The 25,767-nt window shown below is 36.3% G+C and overlaps 1 protein-coding gene and 1 long non-coding RNA gene across 8 annotated transcripts in view; one reads left to right on the top strand and one right to left on the bottom strand.

Annotated features, from left to right (window-relative positions):
* The window catches only part of grin2bb (glutamate receptor, ionotropic, N-methyl D-aspartate 2B-b), a 115,488-nt gene extending 108,780 nt beyond the window's left edge, over positions 1-6,708 (bottom strand). For 3 of the 7 annotated variants that reach the window (XM_082163499.1, XM_082163505.1, XM_082163506.1), the window contains exons 1-2: positions 4,418-6,708; positions 3,465-4,106 (exon numbers count right to left, since the gene is read on the bottom strand). In XM_082163499.1, coding sequence (XP_082019625.1) covers positions 3,465-3,491 — 27 coding nt within the window. In that variant the 5' untranslated portion in view covers positions 3,492-4,106; positions 4,418-6,708. The remainder of the gene's footprint in view (positions 1-3,464; positions 4,107-4,417) is intronic. The other 4 variants (XM_082163501.1, XM_082163502.1, XM_082163500.1 and 1 more) reach the window with 4 other exon arrangements.
* Positions 1-25,767, top strand: part of LOC309494255 — a 96,305-nt gene that overhangs the window by 38,379 nt on the left and 32,159 nt on the right. The gene's annotated exons all lie outside the window — the stretch shown is intronic.

The raw sequence follows: 25,767 nt of genomic DNA, 5'->3' as shown, positions 1-25,767 counted from the left end.
AGTTCAGTGTAGAGCAAGTACATTGTCAGACAATTTGTGTACACAAGCAAGGTGTCTACCGCCTAAGTATCATTATTTCTGAAACAACGGCTGACACAAAATCAGATTTGCACCATCTCTGTGTAGCAGTTATATCATTGAAAGTCTAGAATGCCCTCGTGTCCCTGTGTTCCGTTGCCATGCCAACAGAGGCTCCGTTACCACACCAACAGAATCTCTGAGTGATGCTTCACTCTGAAAGACATTCCACACTGTCCTCATCCCTCTGGTCCCTGTCAATCAGTGTCAAGCTTGATTGACAGCTGCTTCGACCCCACTGACGTGGGTAAAAAACGCTGTCACCTCACGTTAATCATCAGCGGCACATCTTAAGAGGGCGATACATCATCAGACGTTTTCAGATCGGCTAACGACTTTCCTGTTTTCCCAGGATTGAGTCTAACGGCTATCAGGAGCGCCTGTAGAGCAGCTTGAGAAAAGAGAGCAAGAGAGTAAAAGGCAGCTCGACCTCTCCGTCTGTTTCTCACCCTATTTTCTTACCCTCTATCTCTTTCTCAGTATTTATCGCTCCTACTCTCTCTTTCATTAACCCACTTAGCTGCAATGTCTGACCCAGACCACAGGCACATTACTCAAACTGGATCGAAGGCAGCACAACCAAGTGCAATTTGGGAGAATGCCTGCATGAAAACAAGACAATGGCGAGCTGAGTACCAGAAACGCACACATTCATTGAGGCAACAGAAAATTAGAGCCCTGAAAGAAAAAATAGACATGTCGTTTAGGCCTTCGAGTAAGTGGGAGAATTAGGTAAAATAGCGATGTGAGAGAAAGTGAAAGAGAGCATGTCAACTATTCAAGCTATTCAGAATACTATATTACCATACTACTTGTTGCAGCACATATTTTTGTAGGCTGTTAGGGCTGGGACTGGGTATTGACACAAATTTCACAATTAAATTAGATGTCGATTCACAAGCTTGCGATTCGATTCAATTCCGATTTTGATTTAATTTGATTCGATATTGATTCATTTGGATGTACTGTATATGAGGGACATTACATGGCAAATTTTATTTATAAATTGTATCTATAAAAGGGAAAAAATATCTCTCAAATGCTGTAAACTAAGAACCCTGTCAGTAAATCATAAAAACATTTCAATTTTCATGATGGATTTATTCAAACATGCATGAAATTTTAAAGAACATGTTAAGTAAAAATATGAATATGAAATCTAGTGCATATATTGAGCAAAATAATTTTTCTTGCTAACTATCGAGCTACAGTATGTGCACTGAATGAAGCATTAAGTCACACTGTTTCATTGACGTCTTTTCTTGGTTGAAATTGAATCTTTTGTCGAATACATGCGACATGATATGGATTTCAGTAAGTTGTACTGTGTCTTTCAACATATCTTCTGATGTTTATTTCATGTTATAGCAGTGCGATCTGTCACGCCATATTGATGAGCCCCAAAACGGTATTTATTGAAGTTCGTAATAAACTTAACAATTTGAAAGCCGAGTGTTTCATATAAAAAAGTAACAGAGCACAAAGCTTATTGCGATTTATTGAATGGGAGGTACACTACAAATATTTTTTCATTTATCAACTGAAAACAACAGACTAAAAGGTCGAATCTTGGGATTTAAGAATCGATTTCAGTTCATCACAATGAGAATTGATTAACATTGAGAAATCAATATTTTTAACCCAGCCATAGTATGTATTCTGTGCAAATCTCATGTATGCATTGAATATGGCCTATTGCATTTGTCAAAATGAGCAGCATATAACACGGTACTGTATCCCACCATGCAATGCACAACCTTTTCTCTGTGATAAATTAACTTAAAATTAGCTATGTTTTTTACTCTTTTATGACTTTTACGACTTTTATAATAGCCCAACTATTTGATTTTGAAAAAACAATTAACCAAGATATCCAAGGTTTGGCTGGTTAGCATGGTCCATTTAGGCCTAGTTGCTCAATGTGGTGAAGACTACATTTATTTGATCAAAAATACAGTAAAAACTGTAATATGAAATATTATTGCACTTTAAAATAACTGTTCTCTATTAATATATTTTTTATTCCTGTGATGGTAAAGCTGAATTTTCAGCATCATTACTCTAGTCTTCAGTGTCAAATGATCCTTCACAAATCATTCTAATATGATGATTTGCTGCTCAAAAACATTTATTATCAATGTTGAAAAAAGTTGTGCTCCTTAATGTTTTTATAGAAACCATGTTTTTTTTTCAGGGTTCTTTGATTAATAAAAAAAAAAAATTTCAAACAAACAAAATTTATTTGAAATAGACATTTTTAACAATGTCCATTTCTAAAGGTCTTTACTGTCACTTTAGTGCATTTAAAGTGACAGTAAAGACCTTTAGAAATGGACATTGTTAAAAATGTCTATTTCAAATAAATTCTGTTTCTTTGAACATTTTTTGTTCTTTGCTTTAATGCACACATAGACCAGCCACTGAAAACTGAGACCCACACAGAATTTGATTACTGGATTTACAGAAATCTTTTTTTTTCTTTTTTTTTTTAACATTAAAATATACAAAATCACGAAATTTCATATTTACATGCAATGCATGGATTCCCCAACATTTTTGTCAGCTGAACCTATTTGACCTCATATATTTACTTGAAGTACCCCTGAAATAATAAGTTAGGTCAATAATAAAATTAGTAACACTTTTGTTTTGGGTCCAATTCTCACTATTAACTAGTTTCTTATTAGCATGCATATTACTAGGATATTGGCTGTTTATTAAAGCACATATAATGCCTTATTCTGCATGACCATATTCTACATCCCTTAATCCTACCCATTACCTAAACTTAACAACTACCTTACTAACTATTAATAAGCAGTAATTAGGAGTTTATTGAGGCAACAGTCATAGTTACTAGATAGTTAATAGTGAGAATTGGACCCTAATCTAAAGTGTGGCCATCAAATTAAATCAATAATAATAATAAAATTAAGTTCATACCTCTGATGTCGGTTAGTTTTCACATGACATGCAGATAAACAAATGAAATATTTCATTTTTTTAAGAAAGTGTTTTATTTTGATACACTCACGAACCCTCTGCAGTTCCATCATGAACCCTGGGAAACCCTGACATCATGTAATTAGAATAGATTTTCTTTCTCTTTTTATTTTTATATCAATATGGTACAAGATTATTCTATTCACATCAATGTGATAAACGAGTTAGGTCAAAAGTAATCTAAACGTAATCAAAAAGTAGTCAGATTACATTACCTTAAATGTATAATGTAGCCTAATGGATTATGTAACTAACTACTTTTTTTTTTTTCATGTAATTTGGAATCAGTAACCGAGTTTGAAAGTAATCTACCCAGCAAGTATTCCATTACAAACATAGCCAGAGATAGCGAGGAAAAACAATAGAGAAGGTTTATCCCTTACCTTGAACATTGCCAGCCCAACTCCCATTCTCTCTCCTCAACTCCTGCATGATGATGTGAGCTGGGTCTTGTCTCTTCCTCTCATAGCCCTGGATGGAGGAGTGACTGACCGTTGAAGTAGTTTGAGGGATTGGTAAGAAAAAGTAGAACTGGTGTAGAGACCGTGGATGAAAGTGTTGGTCCCTACTGTAAATCCAGGCTGGATGACTGAGCACAGGCAATTGTATATCAAATCAAAACTATTAAGAAAACTCACTCAAGAAAAGTAAGAATGATGCCTGGCTCACAAATGAAGACAAAATCAAAGACAAGTAAAACTTTAAATGCTTGAGCTATGCGAATGATGTTCAGTCACTCAAGAAAAGTTAAAAGTCTTGTATCAAACCTAAGAAATGTACGTAAAATTTTAAATGAACCAGGACAAAGTCAGGCCCACAAAATGTGATATAAAATGAAAAAGGTGAAAAGAAGATAAAATGTTTTTAAAAGTTCATTTTCATCTGTGAACAAGTCCACAAGCTCTGGAGTTGCTTGACGCCCAGCAGAGTCCAGTAGTGAGAGGGCCGGAGAAGCGACGTCTGGTCTTAAATTCTCATTGGTTCAAGTATCCATGAACGTCCTTCGCTGGGTCCTTCTCATGACACTATTGGAAGGGAAAAGAAGAGAACAGTATCTTAAGCACAGGTTTTCTGGCTAATGATGTTGAATAAAGATCAAACTTGATGATGATTTTGGAAAACTGAGTGACATTTTTCTTTTTTTCCCTTTTGTTATTTCTTTGAATTGATCTATTATACAGTGCTCAATACTTATTGGTAAACTGATATGTAAAAAGATGCATTTTAGTCAACTTCGAGCCATAGAAAGGACAGGCATGTTTCACAAACACACACAGTAGCACGCTTACAAATGCATACAAATACTTATGTGTGACATTTTTACCGTGTTACTTACCAGTCTAACTGTCCTGTGGCATTTCATCATTATTATTTGGGTAATGTTTACAAAAATGTGATACACAAGACAAGAGGGCGAGTGCAAGCATTCAAAAACGTAAGACAAGATGGTCGCCTTCCACTGATTTGTCCATTTCGCCCAATAACAGGCAAGTGAGATGCTTTTTTTTTCTTTTGATTGTTTGTTTTCCAAACAGTCCATATATAAGAAAAAAATGTGAGGGAGATGATGAATTTGAGATGTCTAAAGGACAATTTCTAGCTGAAACTGAACTTTAATTGAGATTTCAAACTAGTCACTGAGAGGAAAGCATAAGCATAGAAATAAAATATCAACATGAATGGAAAAAGGGGATGTTCAGATTTCCTTCCATCTTAAGTTGTGACACAAAGTCACTTCTTGGATCAACGTCCCTTTCTCAGATTAATTTAAAATGAAATAAAAAACAAGGAAAAATCAAAACAACCCTGTTTGACTCCTGTTTGTAATATTTAGAGGTAAATATATAATATATTACAAACAACAAAATCAAAATACTAATCAAGAATATCAATCAGTCTATCAAAAAAAGCAGTTCTGAATTAAAATGTATAAAATGAAGTGCAAAATGATCATTCAAGGAGGATGGGGGTATAAATAACTTACAGTGGGGAGTGAAAAGTTTCATTCTCCATTGAGATTACAGTCATACAGTGGTCATGCACGACACCTAAAAACAGGGACCCTACATGAATAGAGAAAATCACGAAGTGGTGATAAGAAAAGAAGTGGAGGTGACAGCCAGTCCAAAAGGTGTTCGATGAACGGATAAAATGAGAGAAAAAGATGGCGAGTGACAGCAGAAAATTAAACACTCAATAAAACGAAGGAGTGACCAAATGGACTCGAGCTCACAGGCAGGTGAAATTGGGGGGGGGGGGGGGGGGGGGGACGACTGCTGTACTGAACCCTGATCAATCTTTTGAGCAAATGCCAATTTATTGTTCACAATTCAGGTTTCATGTTTCAGCAGCTCATCAGAAGGCTGTCGACAACTCAAATCACAAGTTCAAAATGTGTCCAAGAAGCACAAATTAAGCAGTCACGCCAACCTCACCCATCTCTGTCAAAGAATGGAAGCAGAACCTCATCTCAGAAATGTGTCTGCAATGATTTCTCAAAGAAAATAGAAGACACTGATGCTTACATTGGACAGTGGAGATGAATGGAGGATGTTTTTAGACCGGGTAGCCCAAGACCAGATGCGTGTGAGTGTTTTAAGTGTGTGTATGTGTGAGAGTGTGCGTTACAAAAGACATAATGGCTGGAAACAAATGTCTTTCTGTTCATAAGTGAGAGTGGAAGATGGACAGAGTTGGAGAGGAATAAAAAATGGGCATGGAGAAGTGACATTTAATTTTTGACACCTGGCTGTCCATTAGATGAATGCATGTGTGTATGTGTGTGTCGATGTGTGTTTTATGTACATGTAAAAAAAAGAACACACAAGTACACACACACAGACAAACAGACCGGACAGACACTAAACGAGCCGTTAAACCTACCTAGAAGAATATTAAAGCATCCAGGGAAAAAAAGAGTGATACGTGAGGATAGATGGTGGAGGACAAAATAACTGTTTAAAAAAGAGAGAAAGAAAAAGAAGAATTTAAAAAACTGATAAGGAGATGTGGAGATGGTTTTTTGAGTCTCTTTCGCAATTCTAACCAACTTTCATTCAGGGAGCGTCACACTTTTGAGATGAAGGGAGGGATGGGAGGAAGAGGGGATGATGGAAAGGAGGGACAGGTGAAGGAACGAAGGGGGACATAAATAGTCAAAAATTTGTGAAAGAGTAAAAAAAAACTTGCCCCTTCTTTCTCTTCTCGCCTGTCTCGTCATAAATAGACAAAATTATACACCATATAGATGGAGAAATAGATCAGGAGGCAAATGATGGAGAGAGCAAACAAATGAAAAGATGATGTGCCTCCCAGCACCACGATGAGAAAGAAGAAGAAAACAAAACGAAAGAAAAAAACAAATACTCCAGTGGCTTCCGTTTTCCTTCCTTTCTTTTAAACAGGAAAGGCAGTCAGTTTGTTCCTGTTGTCCAGTTGTTGCTTTAGTTCATCTTTTTCTTTCTCTTTCCCTCTTTTTTCCTCTCTTTCTCTCCCTTTCTTTTGGCTTCTGAAGGAGTCCTCCGTTTGCAGTAAGTAATAGCCCTTTTCCACAGACAGCGACTGAGGCAGAACAGTAGGAAGAGGTGTAACGGTTGCGATGTCTGCCCAAGAATTCCACACATCGAGACTGCGCTCTCTCTCTCTCTCTCTCTCTCTCTCTCTCTCTCTCTCTCTCTCTCTCTCTCTCTCTCTCTCTCTCTCTCTCTCCTCCCTTACGGACAGAACACTGTTGAGTAGGAGTGAGGCAGAAGAAGCAGAATGAAAGGGGTCCCTCTACAGGATTACTGCACAACTGAGAGAGAGGAGAAAAATAGGAAAAGAATGTCTTTTCTATTCCAGTTCAAAGTAATATAAATTAAAATTATTCAGTATAAATAAGCAAAAAAAATTATAAATACACAACATGGGGTATTTTGCAAAGCATGACAATAGATGATACTAATAATCATAATGACGGTACCAATAAAAGTTTGAAACAAATTTACTAATTATATTTATTTATGTATATATATATATATATATATATATATATATAGAGGGAGAGAGAGAGAGAGAGAGAGAGAGTATACATATAAAGCATTTTTAATGCACTACAGTTCAAAAGTTTGGGGTTGGTAAGATTTTGTTATTGTTTTTAATGTCTCTTCTCACCAGGACTGCATTTATTTGATCAAAAACACAGCAAAACAGTAATATTGTGAAATAACGGTTTTGTATTGTAATGCATTTTAAAATGTAATTCATTCCTGTAATCAAAGCAGAATTTTCAGCATCATTACTCTGTAAATTTTTTTTTGCAATGTTTTTGTGAGTTGTGTGATCCTAGCCCGTGGGACTACGGATGGAAATTAGCCCTTGGCTAAAATCCGGCATTTTTACATGCATGTACTCCATGTTATGTTCATTAAAATGCACAATCAAATAATTTTTTTTTTTTTAAAGTCTTCAGTGTCACATGATCCTTCAGAAATCATTCTAATATGATGATTTGCTGTTCAGGAAACATTTCTTATTATTATCATCCATGTAGAAAACAGTTGTTCTACTTAACATTTATGTTGAAAAGGTGATAAAAAATGTTTTAACCGATAAGTTTAAAGGAACCGCATTTATTTGAAATAGAAATCTTTTGGAACATTACAAACATCTTTATTGTCATTTTTGATCAATTTAATGCATCCTTGCTGAATGAAAGTAAAAAAATGTGGAACTTTGGAAAAGCTGTGCATATATATACATTTTTATTTTTATTTATTTTTTTGTACAATAAATTCATTTTTGTTGGGTTGGACCTGGGTGGAAAAGCACCACAACAAAAATGGAAATCTTCACCAAACATAGGAACAATTGATATGTATTCTACATATCAGTTACGAAATAAGCTAAATTAGTCTAACTTATGTAATTATTAATGTTTTGTTCCAAAGAGAAATTAAATCTCTTTGTTGTGTGACTTTGTTGAATTTCCTTGAATTGCAATTCAATACAATTCCTCTTTAACATCCTGTGGTATTAGGTAATCAAATTAAAATTCCAACTTGAGCCAATTCCTCATTCTAGATAGATTTTGCCCAGTCCTACTTAGGCACTGATTCTGTACCGGTGCACTTCCACTCCATCTGTCATCAGTCTAAGTTTTCTGTGTACATGTGGATGTCTGGTTCTCAGATGTCTGCTCTCTCAAGGGCTCACTCTCTCTTTCTCTGGTTTCTTGGCTTGAACTACTGATCACTGTGCTTTTGATCCTCAGTTTCTTGGCACCTGTCTTCCACTCCTTTTTTAAACTCACACAGTCTGTCTGCCTGTTGCTCTCTCCCTGTGTTGATCATTTTGAAATAGACAAAAATAAAAGGAAAGTTAAAGAAGGGCCATAGAAATGGGAGCAATTTGGGCTTTCAATTTGGTGAAGATTTTTTAATAATTTCTATTGAAAAGGCTACCACTAAACTTTTTACCACCTCAGGCACAAAGTATCAGGGTTGTAACTGAGATAAATAGATATTGGAGCACTATCTGGGGTGCACATCAATAAAAAAAACACCAATCATAAATACTAGCTATAAAGCACTACATAAAAAGCTATCAACCCTGTTTGGAATTCATGTAGCCTACCAACAATTTGAATAGAAAACTGAATCAATACTGGCAGTATCATTGCCATCATTTACGGTGGGGACTCCAGGGACATCCCCACCACTTTTATCATGGATAATTTAAGCCAAACGGGTTTCACCATTTACCCCTATCTTTTAAGATAATAGAAACATGCTCATGCTAAAGGTACACTATGTAACTTTTGGCCCACCAGCAGTCAAAAAACTGCATGCATTTTGCAGAAGAACATTGTTTTGGTTGTGCTTCGGCTGTGCGGATGAATATGACCCTTCACAATACTTTTCAATAAACTCTGAGAGCTACAAATTTCAATTTATCTGTTCAATAAAATACCTTACTCACCTGTCGAGTAATAAAAACGGCATCTCCGCATCGTTTTTACAAAATTTTAAATCCCTTAGTTCTCGCCATTTACGAAAAGCCAAGCCAGTGTTGATTCTTGTTTTATTACGAGCTCTGTCGCATTCTCTTTTTGTAAAAGTTTGTTAAAAAACCTGATCAAACGTAAAGCTGATTTCTTTGATTTTATAGTCAATGGCATATCTCCCCAAACCGGTTATGTTACTGTTATTGGAAAAGAGATACAAAAAATACTAATAGTGGCTATAGCTAGTAATTATCATCATATCACAGCACATTATTCACAATCAACAGTAGCTGCATTTCCATTACCCTTCAAATTGCGAATTGAAAATAAGCTTAATGGAAACACGTCATTTTCGCAAAAACTCCCATTTATTACAACAATGTTTTTACGCTCGCATGAGGTGGTTTTTCAGGCAATTCGAAAAAGAAATATTTCGCAAAACTGCAATGGAAGCAGTTTTTGCGCATTTACAGTTACCTGACGTAATGACGCGGTATGTTTGGACAGAATATGAGACAGAGTTCTTTATTAAATTCATAAAAGACAAAAGAATAACAGGAATACTGAATTCTAAACCTCAAAGAAATGGCACAACCAAGACCTCGAAGCAGAAATTAGGGAGAAACGCCCAGAAACACCCCATTCTAGGGATGTAAATTTTCACAAATTCCCATGATCGATCGTCATTTAAATTAACGATCAATTAATCGATTAATCGTTAGCCTTAATACTGCGATATGCGTCTACTGCAGTGGCTATGACAGCATGACAGGGTCTGCAAATGCTGCTCAAAACGCTATGTTCCTCACCAAATCAATGAGAATGGTTTTAAATATAAATAAAGGGCTTGTAGGATTGTAAAATGTTTCGATGTGATTGATAATTAAATGAATTATTTAATAATCAAATATAACTACTAATACAACGTGTCATCAACGCCGCCTCATATGCGCTTAGAATGTGTGACTGTTGTGGACGCGCTGAATGAATCTGCTACCGTTAAACTGGAGCACTTTGCTAGCACGTTATTTATCTAAAAGAAACGCATCCTATATGAGATTAATCAGATATATTCAAAATAAACATAATATTACAAATTATACCTGCACAAAATGACGCAAATTCATACACAAGTGAACTTGAACTAATACGCGCCATTCATTCAGAACTACTCATGTTGTGGACGCAGTCTTCCTGGAGCAACGCGACACGGCAACTAAACCCAAATAATTCACAATGTTTAATTACAATATTGTTCTCTTTATAATGTTATGTAATATTACAGTCCCAATAGTCATTATTAGTCGTGCACTGCCGTTTGAGCTGCGCGCGCTGAAGCTGACGCTTTACTACAGAGTTAATTCTTAACCAAATGCATCCAATATGAGATACATCAGATATAGATAGGCATACACAAAATAACAGAATTACAACTTACATTTGCACAAAACAAAAGGCTGCGAATGCACACGCAAACTTATAGTCATGATGAAGGTGTAAAATGGTCCCAAACATAACTCGCTCGCTTTACATGTTTCGCGGTTGAGCAGCGCGCACGCGCATTAAGACCTGCTTAATCGATGATCGATAAGTTGTATCGATTAAATGTATTATCGACAATTAATCGATCGTCGATTAATCGTTGACATCCCTACCCCATACAGTAGGTATGTACCCCATAAGTGTCTTTCCTTACCATTAATGCTTGGATAACGCGCCTATCTCCTTCGATTAATAATAATGGCTAGTCTGTGGTTGGCTGCAATATATAAACCTACCAACATTCGTTGCCATGATTTTTGGAATGACTTCTCGCGAGAGGGAAAAATTGCGTTTTAGTAAATAAATAAATAAATAAAAATTCGCATAAAAAAAAAAAAAATCGCAAAAGTTTTGCGCAAATCTGTAATGGAAACGCGCCTAGACAGTGCGTTAACATGCACGTTCTTAACCCGATAATGCTTAATAAGCCAACAACGTGGTAATGTAAACGCCTTAAACCGCTTTCCTTTATCGCAGTAAGGTCATAAACAGCTTAAGAATAAACCGATCGACAGAGCTAGATTACCCTGATTTCTCCCGGCATGTAAACAGCTGTGTTCTGTCGGCTAAATGAAGTGCGCATGTGTGATTTGTGACACGAAAGTGTCCTCATTTCACGGTAGGGGAAGATAAATATCAACTTTTTCTTGACCCAAGAAATATAAAAAATGTGTTCTAATTTCATGCAACCAAAGGACAAGTTGTACAGTACATTTGTAGAAAATTCAAAATGAGAGGATTGAACGTACAGATGAGTATGTGGGAGTTTCCCCCTGACATTTTGAAATACTCTGGGGTTTTGAATGTAATACACATAATAAAAAGAGTGAAATATATCGGTGCTTACGTTTTGACGTCACTACCCAGCAAACACATTTACGCTGTGGCAACGTCTGTGGCACGTTGTATTTATGCTATGGCAATGTCGCTGTCTACGTGCTCGCAACATTGTAACAAAATAGAATTGTAAGACGCGACAGGGCTGTAGCAACATTGTTGCACGACATTCCGCAACTGAGAGATGACGTTCTGACAATTTTTTGGTTTTATGCTAGATAGGCCTATAGATATCCCCCATTTAGCATTTTATGTATTGAGGTTAATTTTTAATTAGTTAGATGTTAGATAATTATATAGTTTTTTAAAATATTGTTTATCCTTATTATTATTGAATGGGGCTATCAGTAAATTAGCCTAATTATACCTTATACTTTGGTATATAATTAATTTATATGGTAACACTTTAAAATAATGGTCCGTCATTAATAAGTAACTATGCAGGAAGTAATGCAGGACTAATGAGTAGTTCTACATTAACACTTGAGCTACTACTATTAACTAATATGGAAACAATATTAACTAATCAGTAAGTAATATCATATTTAGGACAAATGCATCTCTTCTGGTCCTGCCCCAAATTAAACGAATTCTGGTCTGATATTTTCAATTGCCTCTCCACGATTCATGGTTGTGATATCACAATGTGATATATGTGATATACTTTATGGAAAAATGAAAATGTGCCATCTTTTAAAGCCACAATATGTAACTTTTTTTGCTTTAAAAATATCAAAAATCACTATGTTATATATATTTTTTTAGTTGTTTACTTACATTATCCCGACTGTTTCCAACAACTTTCAAACCAGGAGAAATTTGTAATTTAATTCGAGAAACGTCCCGTTTCTTTATTTCCGTTTTGTCGCCGTCAATAGCGTCATATCCGCGTTGTCCCTGGTTTCCGCTCGTACTGCCATGGCAACCAGAGCTATGAACCAGAGCCCTCTGATAGTAACCAAAGCGACTGACGGTAGTTCGCAATGTCTATTTGCACGCTGTTGTTGTTTCGTTCAAACATTATGCAGAGCAGGCAGACTTTGGATACAAAAGGAGAACTAAAATGAGAATCAATATCAGCGCGGTGTTTTCGAGATGCCTAGAGCTCCCATAGACAGTATATAAACGAGAGCTCCACGTCCGAGACTTCGACCGCTTCTACATGTACTTTATTAAACAGGTGCATTTACATAAAACTAATCAATGTTATATAGCTCAACATGATGAAATGTTAGAATATGATCTGTATGTTATTCTAATGTTGATCTAGCTTACTGCTAGTCTCATACAGACAAACTAACACATACATTTCAACACATTCAAATGCAGTTTAGTGTGATAGTGTAATGTTAGACCAAGTGAAACAACACTGCGTTACCTCACAAGTTTAATTTGTCTAATAAACTGACCTGTGACTGTGAGTAGTAATTCTGCACTCGCGTGTAACGTTAGTTCAGTAGAATGAAATGTCCATTTCGCGTCGAATGTGGAGCTGATAGCTGTCTCTTAGCAATCCCGAACTGCTTCATATCACAGTCATGATAAAAGCATCGATGTATTCAGTCATCCATAAACATTATTAGATCCATAGATTAGATCGGTCGGCTTGACGTTGACGACAAGATCCATAATTCTTAGCAAATGTTGCGTCATCAAACTACGCCTTTGTTATTGTAAATAGGTTAGCGACCCCTAGTGGCGAAAAATTCCATACTGTACGTTTAAGACCTGGTTGTTAGAAATCACTCATCTAATGCATCTAGAGAAGGTTCGGCATAGCGTTTGTTTGACCTCTGCGACCTTTGATCAAATGTGGCAGCCTTTTATGTTGTACTTGTCGAGACTATAACCCTGTGGGTATTTAGATGTGTATGCATTATCGGTGCTTCTTGCCATGTACATGTATTTCACTTTGTTGAGATAACGAGCATGTTCTTGCTGGTGCTGATTGCTCCTTTACTAACAGAGCTTTGTATTACTTCTGAGCAGAATTTATTTTTTATTTTTTTTGTAGTTGATTTTACTTTTATATTATCTATACTATTTTGTTTCTTTCTGAGGGAGGGAATGTGTATTCCACTTATTTCATTTATATTTGAGTTTATGTGTCTTTATTTGTATTTTTTCTGTCTATATTTACACTGTTTGTGTAATTGAAAATGTGTAAATAAAATATATATTTTTTTAAATATTTAGGACAAATGTAGCGTTCCAGGCCAGTCACGCCAAACTTCCTGAGCGCAAGGAATTGTGGTAGCTAGATGTAAACATTGTATGCCAATTTCGCTATGCTGAGAAATTGTACATTACATTTATTTTTATTTTTTTCATAAGCATGATCAATGCTGTCAAGTTCAGGTTTACGTCACCTTAACATTTCCATGCGGCAATACACTTTCACGACATACTTATTGTTTCAGACACATAACATTGTAATACATAATCGTGTGTGTATTATTATCATTATTATTATATTATTATTAATTTGACTGCAACGTTATATTGTCCTAAAGTGTATTCTCACTGTGTACCGCCTGCAGAAACACTGCATCCGTAGGGGCTGCCATTGTTGTTTTGTATGGTTTCGCGGGCTATGTGACGTCAGAGCTCGTAACTGGGAGTACATCGATCTAGTACGAGTTCACGGGTGGGAAGTCACGGGTTTGACTGCCGTTCCAGTGCACTTTCACGGGTATAAGGTTGGAAAAACACGGGTTACAGGTTGCCTGGAACGCACCATAAGATAGGACTAGTTCCTTATTAGGTAATCAATAGTTACTTAATGAGATTGGCATCATTAAGAACTAGCCTAATAAGTAATTATGACAACTTATAAAGAATTACTAATTAATAACTATCACAACATTATCGTGTCTGAGACGTTAGCAATTTATTTTTTTACCTTCAACGTGGTCATAAAATTCATCACAAGTGTTACCTAGTCACTCTTCAAGGACTACTTGTGATCTGGACCATTATTTTAAAGTGAAAAAGATGTTTTGCACTTTAAAATAATGGTCCAGATCACTAGTAGTTCCTGCATAGCCTTATACTTTGAAGAGTAAAAATTACAGAAGGTTACGTTAATTCAACTTTATTAAAACTAACTGCATTTATGGTAATCAAATTGCACTTCCAAAAGTCATACATTTGTGAAAAAAGAAAAAAACTAAATAAATGAATATACAAATTTATTTTAAGTACAATAAATAAAACATAAAAAGCAAAGATCTGAACATTTTGAGCATCTGACCTGTTAAGCTGCAACCCCACTTTTGAAAAATCCCCAGAAATGACATACCCAAACTGAAACAGATACAGTTCATGAACCCTTTGCACTAAAAGCACAAGTATGATCTCATTTGAAAGCTGACACCTGGTAGTTTATTGTAAATGTAGAATTAATTATTGTCATAATGAAAACAAATTTTTTAAATAGCTTCAAAGTTTTGTAAAGTTATTAGAAATTAATTTTTATGAAACATCTTCATGAAAATAAATTTGAAGTTGGCACTGTAGCAATCTAGAAATGCACTGCAGCTAAAGCCACATGTGTGACCATGTTATATTTAAAATCTGAAAATGATAAGTCTAAAACTCTGTATTTAGTCAAATGTTTTTCAATATCATGTCAAATTACTTTATTTTGATTAGACTCTAAAAATGCTACTGATGTTTAGTCATCATCTAAGTCATCTATTCAGTCTATTGTCTCTATTGTTTTGTGGTGCAAACGAGCCCATTTCAGTCTCAGTCTCCCCATGCACACATTCACACCTCTCCAGCCTGGTTATGGCTCTAAATATGCATTTCTTTTGTCTGCATTATAGTTACTAACGACTGGCTATTCACAGGCTATTCATAGGGTTTCAATCCCTAATTTATTTTATCAAAGTTCTCACTTACATTTGAAACTGTATCAAATGCACTAAAACATTTCAGTAAGCATACCTATTTAGAAAAAAAATCATAAAATAATAACTTCTAGGTGGCAGGTGCACCTGGGCTAGCTAGCATGTTAGCTTAGCACACCATCAATACACGACCATTTATGAGATTAAAACCATGTTTGTGCTCCAAACGTACTTTATAACGCAAGTCGAGTGTTTTAAATAATCTTCTGTGATCTAATTTGGCTTCAGATAAATAAAAAAATCAGACAGAAAATATATTATTTATAGTATTATGCACGATGATAAAGTCTATATCGATTAGCAAAACATTATAAATATAATCTATTATTATAAAAATACCTGGCATTGCTTGAAGAACACAGGCAAATCAAATATCATTGCAATCATGTTTATTGTCTTCAAACCGTCTGTATCTGCATATTACAGCAATATCTGTTAGCTTTGTGTGTATCAGTGACGTCCTGGAATGTCACATGATCAGTGTTGCCAGATTAGAAATGTCGAAGTATCGTACCAAAACCTCAAAATTATCGTTTTTTGAGAAAAATTATCGTACACGAACCAAACACATAAAATATAGCTATTTTCCAACAATTTTATTTTCCAAATAATTTTACAGCCAATTTAAACAAGCTGTGTAATACGCTCACACTAACTGGAGGAAGTCTGGCTACTTAACTTTTTTTTTTTGCCAAAGTGCAAAAGATATGCCGACAGTCCACATTTTGAACTAGACCATAATTAAACTATGAGACAGAGAGAAAAAAGTGCACAATTAACACTAGAAAGATTCAAATTCCGTCTCTAAGTCGCTGTCATCATCGGATGCCACATCCACTTGTGCTGTGTTGGCAGATGTTGTTGGTTGGGGAATCCTTTTACGGTACAGATTGGATGCCGTCATGGAACTGATCTAAACTGAACTGTCTTCTTCGGCAAAACTGTAGTGTAGTGTTGACGTGCGGTCGACACCGTGTGGTGTGTGTGTGTGTGTGTGTGTGTGTGTGTGTGTGTGTGTGTGTGTGTGTGTGTGTGTGTGTGTGTGTGTGTGTGTGTGTGTGTGTGTGTGTGTGTGTGTGTGTGTGTGCTTGCGTGCAGGCAGGCGAGCCTGCGAAATGATTCGGGGTCAGAGAGAGAAGTGGTAGGATGTGTGTTTGGACGAACGACTGAAAACTCTGAAATTATCGTACATTATGGGATTTTTTTCATTATTGATCGTACATCGTACAGAGGTCAAATTTATCGTACAAATACGATAATTATCGTACATCTGGCAACACTGCACATGATTATGGCTCTTCTTCATGTTCCATATATGGAGTATTATTGTGCATATAGCGCCCTCAGGCTATCGGTATGAATTGAAAACACAGCAAATCTCAGTAAGAAGCGCTCATAATGATTACATCGACGCATTTGTGTATAAATTCAATAAATATTATTCCTGTCTATAGAAATATGATGTGAATCTATGAGAATATATCAATATTTCTCCAAGTCTGCACATTTTTGAGCTAAAAGCCCTGAGGGACGTTGTTTTGTGAAGCACTGTCATGACGACAGCAAAGAGTTTTTTTTCTGAATGGACCAGCTGACGCTCATAATTCATATTAAAGGTATCAACGCATTTTTTCATTTCATAACTCCTGATTAAGACATAACGGTCACTATAAGTTTCTCAGAATACAATAGTGGTCAAATACTGAAACTTAAGTCTTATATCTTTTTAATGATGTATAGTTTGTCAAGGTATAACATTTAATCTGATAGTAACTTTGAACCAAATAAATAAAAAAAACGCTTCAGTGCGCCGTCGCACTGGAATCGGTTCTGTACATGGAGGACAGTAGTCGAAAGCCAGACGATAAAGTTCGGTAAACGGAATCAGTCCAGGAAACATCCACAAATCCAGAGGAGCAAAGAAACGAATGAGACTAAATAGCAGACAAATGAAATAAAAAACTAAACTGTGCAACCGAGGCTACATTAGTCATATTAGAAAATGAAGTTGTAGGTTGTGTTTGAATAATTAACGTTTAGGGATGGGACTAGGGGTTCCTGATTTTTTTCAGGAAAATCACGATTAACGATTTTATCACGATTCTTTTTTATGTTGGTTTTACTATTTTGTGACTGAGCATTACAGCCAAACTAATGTCCATATTTTAAAAACAAAGCCTTAGGTAACAAAATATAAAATAAAAAAGAATGGCAGACGGGGCGAAGATAAAAAAATATTTGTCATTATTTTCTTTGTTATTAAATATTAAGATTAGGGATGTCAACGATTAATCGACGATCGATTAATTGTCGATAATACATTTAATCGATACAACTTATCGATCATCGATTAAGCAGGTCTTCATGCGCGTGCGCGCTGCTCAACCGCGAAACTTGTAAAGCGAGCGAGCCGGAGTTATGTTTGGGACCATTTTACACCTTCATCATGACTATAAGTTTGCGTGTGCATTCGCAGACTTTTGTTTTGTGCAAATGTAAGTTGTAATACTGTTTATTTTCTGTAGGCCTATCTATATCTGACTGATCTCATATTGGATGCATTTGGTTAAGAATGAACTCTGTAGTAAAGCGTCAGCTTCAGCGCGCGCAGCTCAAACGGCAGTGCACGACTAATAATGACTATTGGGACTGTAATATTACATAACATTATAAAGAGAACAATATTGTAATAAAACATTGTGAATTATTTGGGTTTAGTTGCCGTGTCGCGTTGCTCCAGGAAGAGCGCGTCCACAACATGAGTAGTTCTGAATGAATATGGCACGTAACTTAGTTCAAGTTCACTTGTGCATGAATTTGCGTCATTTTGTGCAGATATAATTTGTAATATTATGTTTATTTTGAATATATCTGAATAATCTCATATAGGATGCGTTTCTTTTAGATAAATAACGTGCTAGCAAAGTGCTCCAGTTTAACGGTAGCAGATTCATTCAGCGCGTGCAGTTGTTCCAGGAAGAGCGCGTCCACAACAGTCACACATTCTAAGCGCATATGAGGCGGCGTTGGTGACACGTTGTATTAGTGGTGCAACGGATCATCATTGATCCGTGATCCGTTCGGATCAATATCTTCGGTTCGGCACACACGTGATCCGCGGATTAATTTATGAAAAAAAAAAAGAAGCTGTGCGCATGTTCAGTCCACACACAGCGTGGTCATGGCGAGCGGAGGAACGGAGTAGCTTGAACGCCCCGCGTCATATAAATCCCCTGTATGGGAGCATTTTGGCTTCCCTGGAACACGCGTCTATTTCGCTTCAAACGCTCGCTTTATCATTATACGCGCGCGGCGCGTCCTATTCGCTTTGGACGCGCGAAAGGATTCAAGCTGTTCAAGCATCGAACTAGACGCGAATTTGACTCTCTATTCGCGTATGGTGTGAACCATAGACTGTAAAAAATATGAACGCGGCAAAATGAACAGGCTGCGATGTATGCTGGAATGTGTGTGTGTGTGTGTGTGTGTGTGTGTGTGTGTGTGTCAGACAGAGAGAGAGAGAGAGAGAGAGAGAGAAAAAGAGAGAGAGAGAGAGAGAGAGAGAGAGAGAGAGAGAGAGAGAGAGAGAGAGAGAGAGAGAGAGAGAGAGAGAGAAAGAGAGAGAGGCACGGGCGCGATCGAACAATCACACACACACACACACGCTGTTTAAAAGCAAAAATTATCTCATCTTTTGGACATTATATTGCATTGGTTTTCATTTCTTGTCCTCAAACAGAGTAATCTGTTTATTTTGAAGTTACACATTCTACATTGATTAAAAAAGAAAATCAAATGTGTTTTTAATGGTAGTATCATTTTATACAGAAATAAATGATTTATAATTCAGATGAGAATAACGTTAAAGTTAATAAAAATTTTAAGGAAACAAATATATTGATCTGAAATATAGCAAATTAATTTTAAATTCATTCAGGTAGCCTACAATTACCAAACATATCTCAAGGTCATTTGAATAAAGGGTGACAGTCTTTCATTATCAACTGTTGTTGTGGACTATATACTGGAGAAGTATTTGTTCTCCATTTGAGTGAGATGTTTTTATGTGGCTAATTGAGCAAAGTGCTTCCATATATTTTATTATTAGTAGTATTAGTTCAAGAATAAAATAAAAATATCGGATTGATATCGGTATCGGCAAATAGCCGATATGCTGCGGCATCGGTATCGTATCGGAAGTGAAAAAGTAGTATCGGGACATCCGTGGAAACACATCAAGCATGGCCACGCATTTGAAGCGACATCACCTCAGTGTTTCACTGACAGGAGCTCAACGTTGCACAATCAGACCGGGCTAAAGCCATCACAAACGCTATCAGTGTGTTTATAGTCACGCTTCATGGAATGAACCCGTCGCACACCCACTGTTGATTTTATATATTTTAATTTAATATTTTAAAAATGTTAATAAACAAAAAGACAAAACTTGTGTTTATTTGTCTTGTCTTTTTTTTTTTTTTTTATCCGAAAAATGATCCGATCCGTGACTCTGATCCGAGAAACGATCCGAACCGTGAGTTTTTTGATCCGTTGCACCCCTACGTTGTATTAGTAATTATATTTGATTATTAAATAATTAATTTAATTATCAATCACATCGAAACATTTTACAATCCTACTAGCCCTTTATTTATATTTAAAACCATTCTAATTGATTTGGTGAGGAACATAGCGTTTTGAGCAGCATTTGCAGACCCTGTCATGCTGTCATAGCCACTGCAGTGGACACATATCGCAGTATTAAGGCTAACGATTAATCGATTAATTGATCGTTAGTTTAAACGACGATCGATCATGGGAATTTGTGAAAATTGACATCCCTAATTAAGATCAAAGATACATATTACACACACAACTTAATATACAAATTAAATAAACAGTGCTTTGTTTTCAGCTACAGGTGTAGCCCTATTTAACAGTAGCATTGAAGAAAGTAATTAAATGAACAAATATAAAAATAAAACAAAACAGACTTCACTGTATAAATTATAAATTGATACTTATTAAAGCTACTATTAAAGTTATCAGTCAAGAGCAGTGAGTGATTTTCTCTTTGCATTTTGTTGTTTTATTAACAATAAAGGGATAGTTCTCCTAAAAAGTCAAATTGTCATAATTTACTCTCTCAAGTTGTTTTAAACTCGAATAAGTTTCTTTCTTCGGTTGAAAATAAAAGTTATTTGGAAGAATGTGACTTCCATAGTATATTTTTCTCCTATGGAAGTCAATGGGGACCAGGTACTGTTTGTATAGCCACATTCTTCAAAATATTAATATTAGAAAAATATTAGAAAATATTAGAAGGAAATTAATACAGGCTTGGAACAACATTATAGTGCGTAAATAATGAGATCATTTTTATTTTTGGGTGAACTATCCCTTTAAGGACAAACGGCAGCGTGTTTACTATTACTACTGTCTCTTTAAAGGACAAGTTCGGTATTTTACACTTAAAGGGATAGTTCACTTTGAAATTAAATTTTGGTATGTTTTAGCTTACCTCAAGGGCATCCAAGATGTAGGTGTCTTTTTTTCCGCAGTAGTTTCAATTTTGATATTTTTAGGTCAAACCGTTCTTGTCTGTCAGTCATATAATGTAGGTCGATGGTCACTTGTCTCAAACAGCATGCACAGAGTCCAAATTAAAACAATTCCCCGTCGTCCAAATTAAACAATTCCCCATCGTAAGTACACATTGATGGCCTAAGACACGAAACGAGCGGTTTGTGTGAGAAAACGAACAGTTTTTCTATCGTTTTTACCTCTAGATATCCATACACTAGATGTCGCCTTGGCTACTGCGAAACCGTAGCCAAGGCGACATCTATTGTATTTATCTATACCCGCCCGCGCTCTCAGATCACTTGGACGTGGCTGAGTTCAAGAGGTAAAAACGATAGAAAAACTGTTCGTTTGAAAAAGTGAACTATCCCTTTAAAGCCCTGTTTACAGATCGTATCTGATGAAATAGAACGGTTAAGATTAAAATTTGGACACATGCTGCTGTCCCGAGAATTTTAGGTTTATTCAATGAAATGCCCGTGGTTTGCTTGCAATTGGCAAAGGTGCATTATCGCCACCAAATGGGCTGAAGTGTCTATTATTCAAGCTCTCAACGGAAGAATCACGGGTGTGACGCGTTTGGAAAAATAGGTCCACAAAAGCGAAATAAACCTAAAATTCTCGGGACAGGAGCATGTGTCCAAATTTTAATCTTAACCGTTCTATTTCATCAGATACGATCTGTAAACAGGGCTTTAAGTGTAAAGAGCTGCACTCGACGCGTCTTTTATACACGCATTTGACAAGCAGATTTTCTCTCAATTTTCTCAAGTTTGCTTTCACTTTAGACATCACCGACTTTGTTTATGTAAACCTTGTGTGTATTTGACAGTATTAGCACAATAAGACTCGAAAGATAACTTAGACCAGTATCCAGGCGCTGGTAGACAGGCTTTTAGTGTAAGCGCTGAGAAACGCACACGTTAGAACAGCGCATCAGCACGCGAATTAAATGTTTAACCGACAAGGCATTAAAGCACATGCAAATTATGAACTTTTGTGAACTGTAGTGTCCCGTTCCGCTGCGTTAACATTTGATCTGAATATACGTCGCGTTGTTCAGTATGTTGGGACAGAGGCGCCAGAACAGCAACTGAGAATGCGCGATACTACGATATTTCTTCAAAAGCAGATCGTGGAGACATTTTAATTGTCCACGATAAAAAATCGTCATATCGCACACCCCTAGATGGGACGATTACCGGTTTCACTATAAACCACGATAAAATGTACCGACGGTTAGTATTATCGTTCAAAATTTTATTATCATTAAAACCGTGTGTGATTATCGCGATTTTAATAACTCACTGTAAATCCTGTCCATTTACAGTCTGACGCAGGCGCAGCGCGCAATGTTGTTGTTTTTTATTCGAGAAGGAATGGTGAAAGGCAGTGGCCGTGCTCGGGAGATTTTTCAGCCTTTTAAGAGGACCAAATCTGAGGTGTGGTCATATTTTGGCTTTTACAAAAGTCCTGAGTGAAACTTAATCGAGGATGGTCACTATACAATAGGGGGGAAACACTTCAAATCTGCCGAGTCCTCTTGTGTGACCATCACCCACTGTTTATAGCGAACGCAAGGCAAGTTAACTTACCAAAAACTACGTCTGGGAAATAATTGGGCACAAAATGTTGTTTTGAGTTGAAATATTGTACAGTATCTCACTCAAAGCAAGTGGCTTTGAGCCAAAGACGAGCGAACAAGTTCAAACAAGACTATCATTGTACACTTATTACACCGATTTTTTTTTTACCACACAATTACGGGGACATATTGAATTGAGATTAATGTTTTAAATCTTACCTGTTTATAAATCCATTTTGTACAGCGTACAAAACAATCGCCCAAGAACGGAGACGCAAGACGACAAGTTGTATTTGAATGAAACGAGAGAGCGTGTGCGCGTCCGTTCCGATACATGGATGTGCGCTGTGTTATGATGCGTTGCTATTGACGACGGTCATTATAAGGAAGGAAATGCCACAGAATATAATCTTGCTTAAAAAAGTGCATAGAGCTGCTTGTTTTATTTGTTGTTTGTTGATTTTCAAATATTAAACTGTTTTTAGTGTGAGCATCAGTTCTTTTTGAACACTTTCATCTCGTTTTAACAAAACCGTGATAATATTGATAATCACGATAATTTTGGTCACTATAATCGTGATATGAAATTTTCATACCGTCCCATCCCTATTAACGTTACGTATCTTATTTAGCTGAGGTAAATAAAACGCAATACTCACGTATCCTTGCTCGATGAAGAACGAGACAACACAATGAGCCCAACGGGCGGTTGAAATTTAAAAGGCTGATTTTCGCGCTTCAGGGCAGTGACGAGTACATATATAGTCCAGTGGTTGTCAAGACACCGTTGTCACAACCTTAACGCCCGTTTCATACATACTCCGTTTGCAGTGCGTTGGGGTGCGTATTTTTTTCCCTACCCATGTTAACAGGTTTTCACACTGCACGCGGATGCGGTCCGTCGATCCGTTCCAGTTGCGGTGCGTATACAGCAGTGCAGCGATCGTTTCCGCACCGAGTCTATTTTTGCTGTGCTGCACGCGCAGAATTAAAGTGACAGCGCATTTTTCGTGGTCAAAATGAACACAGATTGACCTGAAAATGTAGTAATTTCACCATAAATGCGATTAATTCAATAAAATGTAGTAATCTCACCATAAATGTATTTAATTAAACACTACTTTTTTTCACTTTAAGATCGGGGTAAAGCAAGGAAAGCTACAATTTACCTCAACAAGGCGACATAATGAACAACAATCGTCTCATTCGTGGAGGTGGAAAAACAAGTTCTTTGTGACATGCAAGATTTATTGTATTAAAATTTAAATGAAAAAGAAAAGGCATGAGAGTCGGCTGTTTTTGTCAATTTTAAGTTTTAATTTAAAATGTTTGCGATTTAATATAAGTACATGGTTAAATATTTGAACACTAGCTTGAGCAACTTAATATAAGTAGAAGTAATGCATTGAATAATAGGCTGACGTTGTTTAAATTGTGTTTAAACGTGCATACGTCTATTATAGAGTGTATATGCGTACAAAGAGCATCGCAATGCTGAGACGGGCGTAAATCAAGGGAAAATATTTACTTCAACAAGTCAACATAACACACTCGTCTCATTCGTGGAGGTGGAAAAACAAGTTATTTGTGACATGCAAGATTTATTGTATAAAGATTTAAATTATGCAAAAGAAAGGGTAAGTCTGCTGTTTTTGTCAATTTTAAGGTTTAATTTAAAATGTAGGCTATGCGATTTTAATATAAGTAGCCTACATGGTAAAATATTTTACCACTTGCTTGAGCAACTTAATATATAATTATATAGAAGTAATGCATTTAATAATATGTTGTTTAAATTGTGTTTAAACGTGAATACGTCTATTAAAGAGTGTATATGTGTACAAAGAGAATCGCAATGCTGACAAAAAACTCTTTTTAAATAAAAGTTGTTTATAACTTCTGGATTTGAAATACAAATAGTGAGTAGCCTATACATTTGTGGTATAGCCTACAGCAGCGGATCAGTTACGCACTGCAAACGCAGCAAATGTGAAAGCACTATTGCGCGTGCTGCTCCTGCACTGTATGCACTGCAACACGCACCGCGTACGCACTGCACACGCACTGCACACGGAGTATGTGTGAAACGGGCGTTGTGTTTGCTACCGGGCCAATAACCAGTTTTTTTTTATATACAGTCTTGTATACGCGGTTGCTGGGTTATTGATTTTGATGTAAACCGGTTAATCCGATTATTTCAATAAACTGATTTTTGGTAGTTATCAGCATATTGGTGTGATCCTGTTCTCTCACATCACCATTCTTCTCATGGGAAATACACAAGTCACATTGGTAAGCAACAGTCATCAATTTCTTATCACTCCCATCACTCAATGTCAAATAACCCACTCAATGAATGGTCATATCTCTCTCTTCCCCATCTGTTTGGCAACATGGCGACTATATGCGCCAACTTTGCTGTCATCCTCATACATAATACAGCTGCTAACTTAGCTGAACTAACACAGTTTCCCTAATCAAAATGTACAATGGTAGTGTCAAAAAAACTGTTATACTTCCATATGCCTCTGCTTTTGTTTTTGCAATCCATCCCAAAAGAGAAAATATGTTCTGAAGGGAGTAGTAACAAATAGGCTTCTGAATATTTTGTTACTTGTGTCTTTGTTCTTATCTCTCTTTTTTTCTCTCTTTTTTTTTCTGTGTGTAAATACATTTTTATTTTTATTTGTGTAGATTTAAAAATGCTGGAGAATACAAAATCTAAGACCAAATGTTTGATGTTTTGAAATTTAAAGGTACATTTTGGCTGAATCCGAAATCGAATTCTGCTCACCTGTTGACCACATTGCTTTTACAACATTTCAAATTCCTCAGTTCTCAGTCTCACCATCTCCGAAAAGTCAAGCCAATCTTGATTTTTGTTTTATTAGAGCCGGAGCAACTTTTCTCTATTTACGGATGTGACGAGAAACGCACGGGCGAGTGACGTATGCAATTTCATGCGAAAACCATCCGACAGGTCTAGTTTTCATTAAAGCATTCAAAACCCCAGAGTATTTCAAATGTCAGTGAGAAACTCCCACATACGCATCCTCCTCTTGTATTTGAAGATTCTACATATGTACAATATGTCCTTTGGCTGCACGAAATGAGAACACATTTTTTATATTTCTTGGGTCAAGAAAAAGTTGATATGTCACCTCCTCTACCACGAAACACTCTGTGGCTGGATGTGCTGAAATCTTCCGTATGTGATGCTTTCCTGTTGGCGGTTTAACGTG

The sequence above is a fragment of the Leuciscus leuciscus genome (assembly GCF_965113295.1).
Source record: "Leuciscus leuciscus genome assembly, chromosome: 3".
NCBI lineage: Eukaryota > Metazoa > Chordata > Actinopteri > Cypriniformes > Leuciscidae > Leuciscus > Leuciscus leuciscus.
This window is presented reverse-complemented; position numbering and strand designations above follow the sequence as displayed.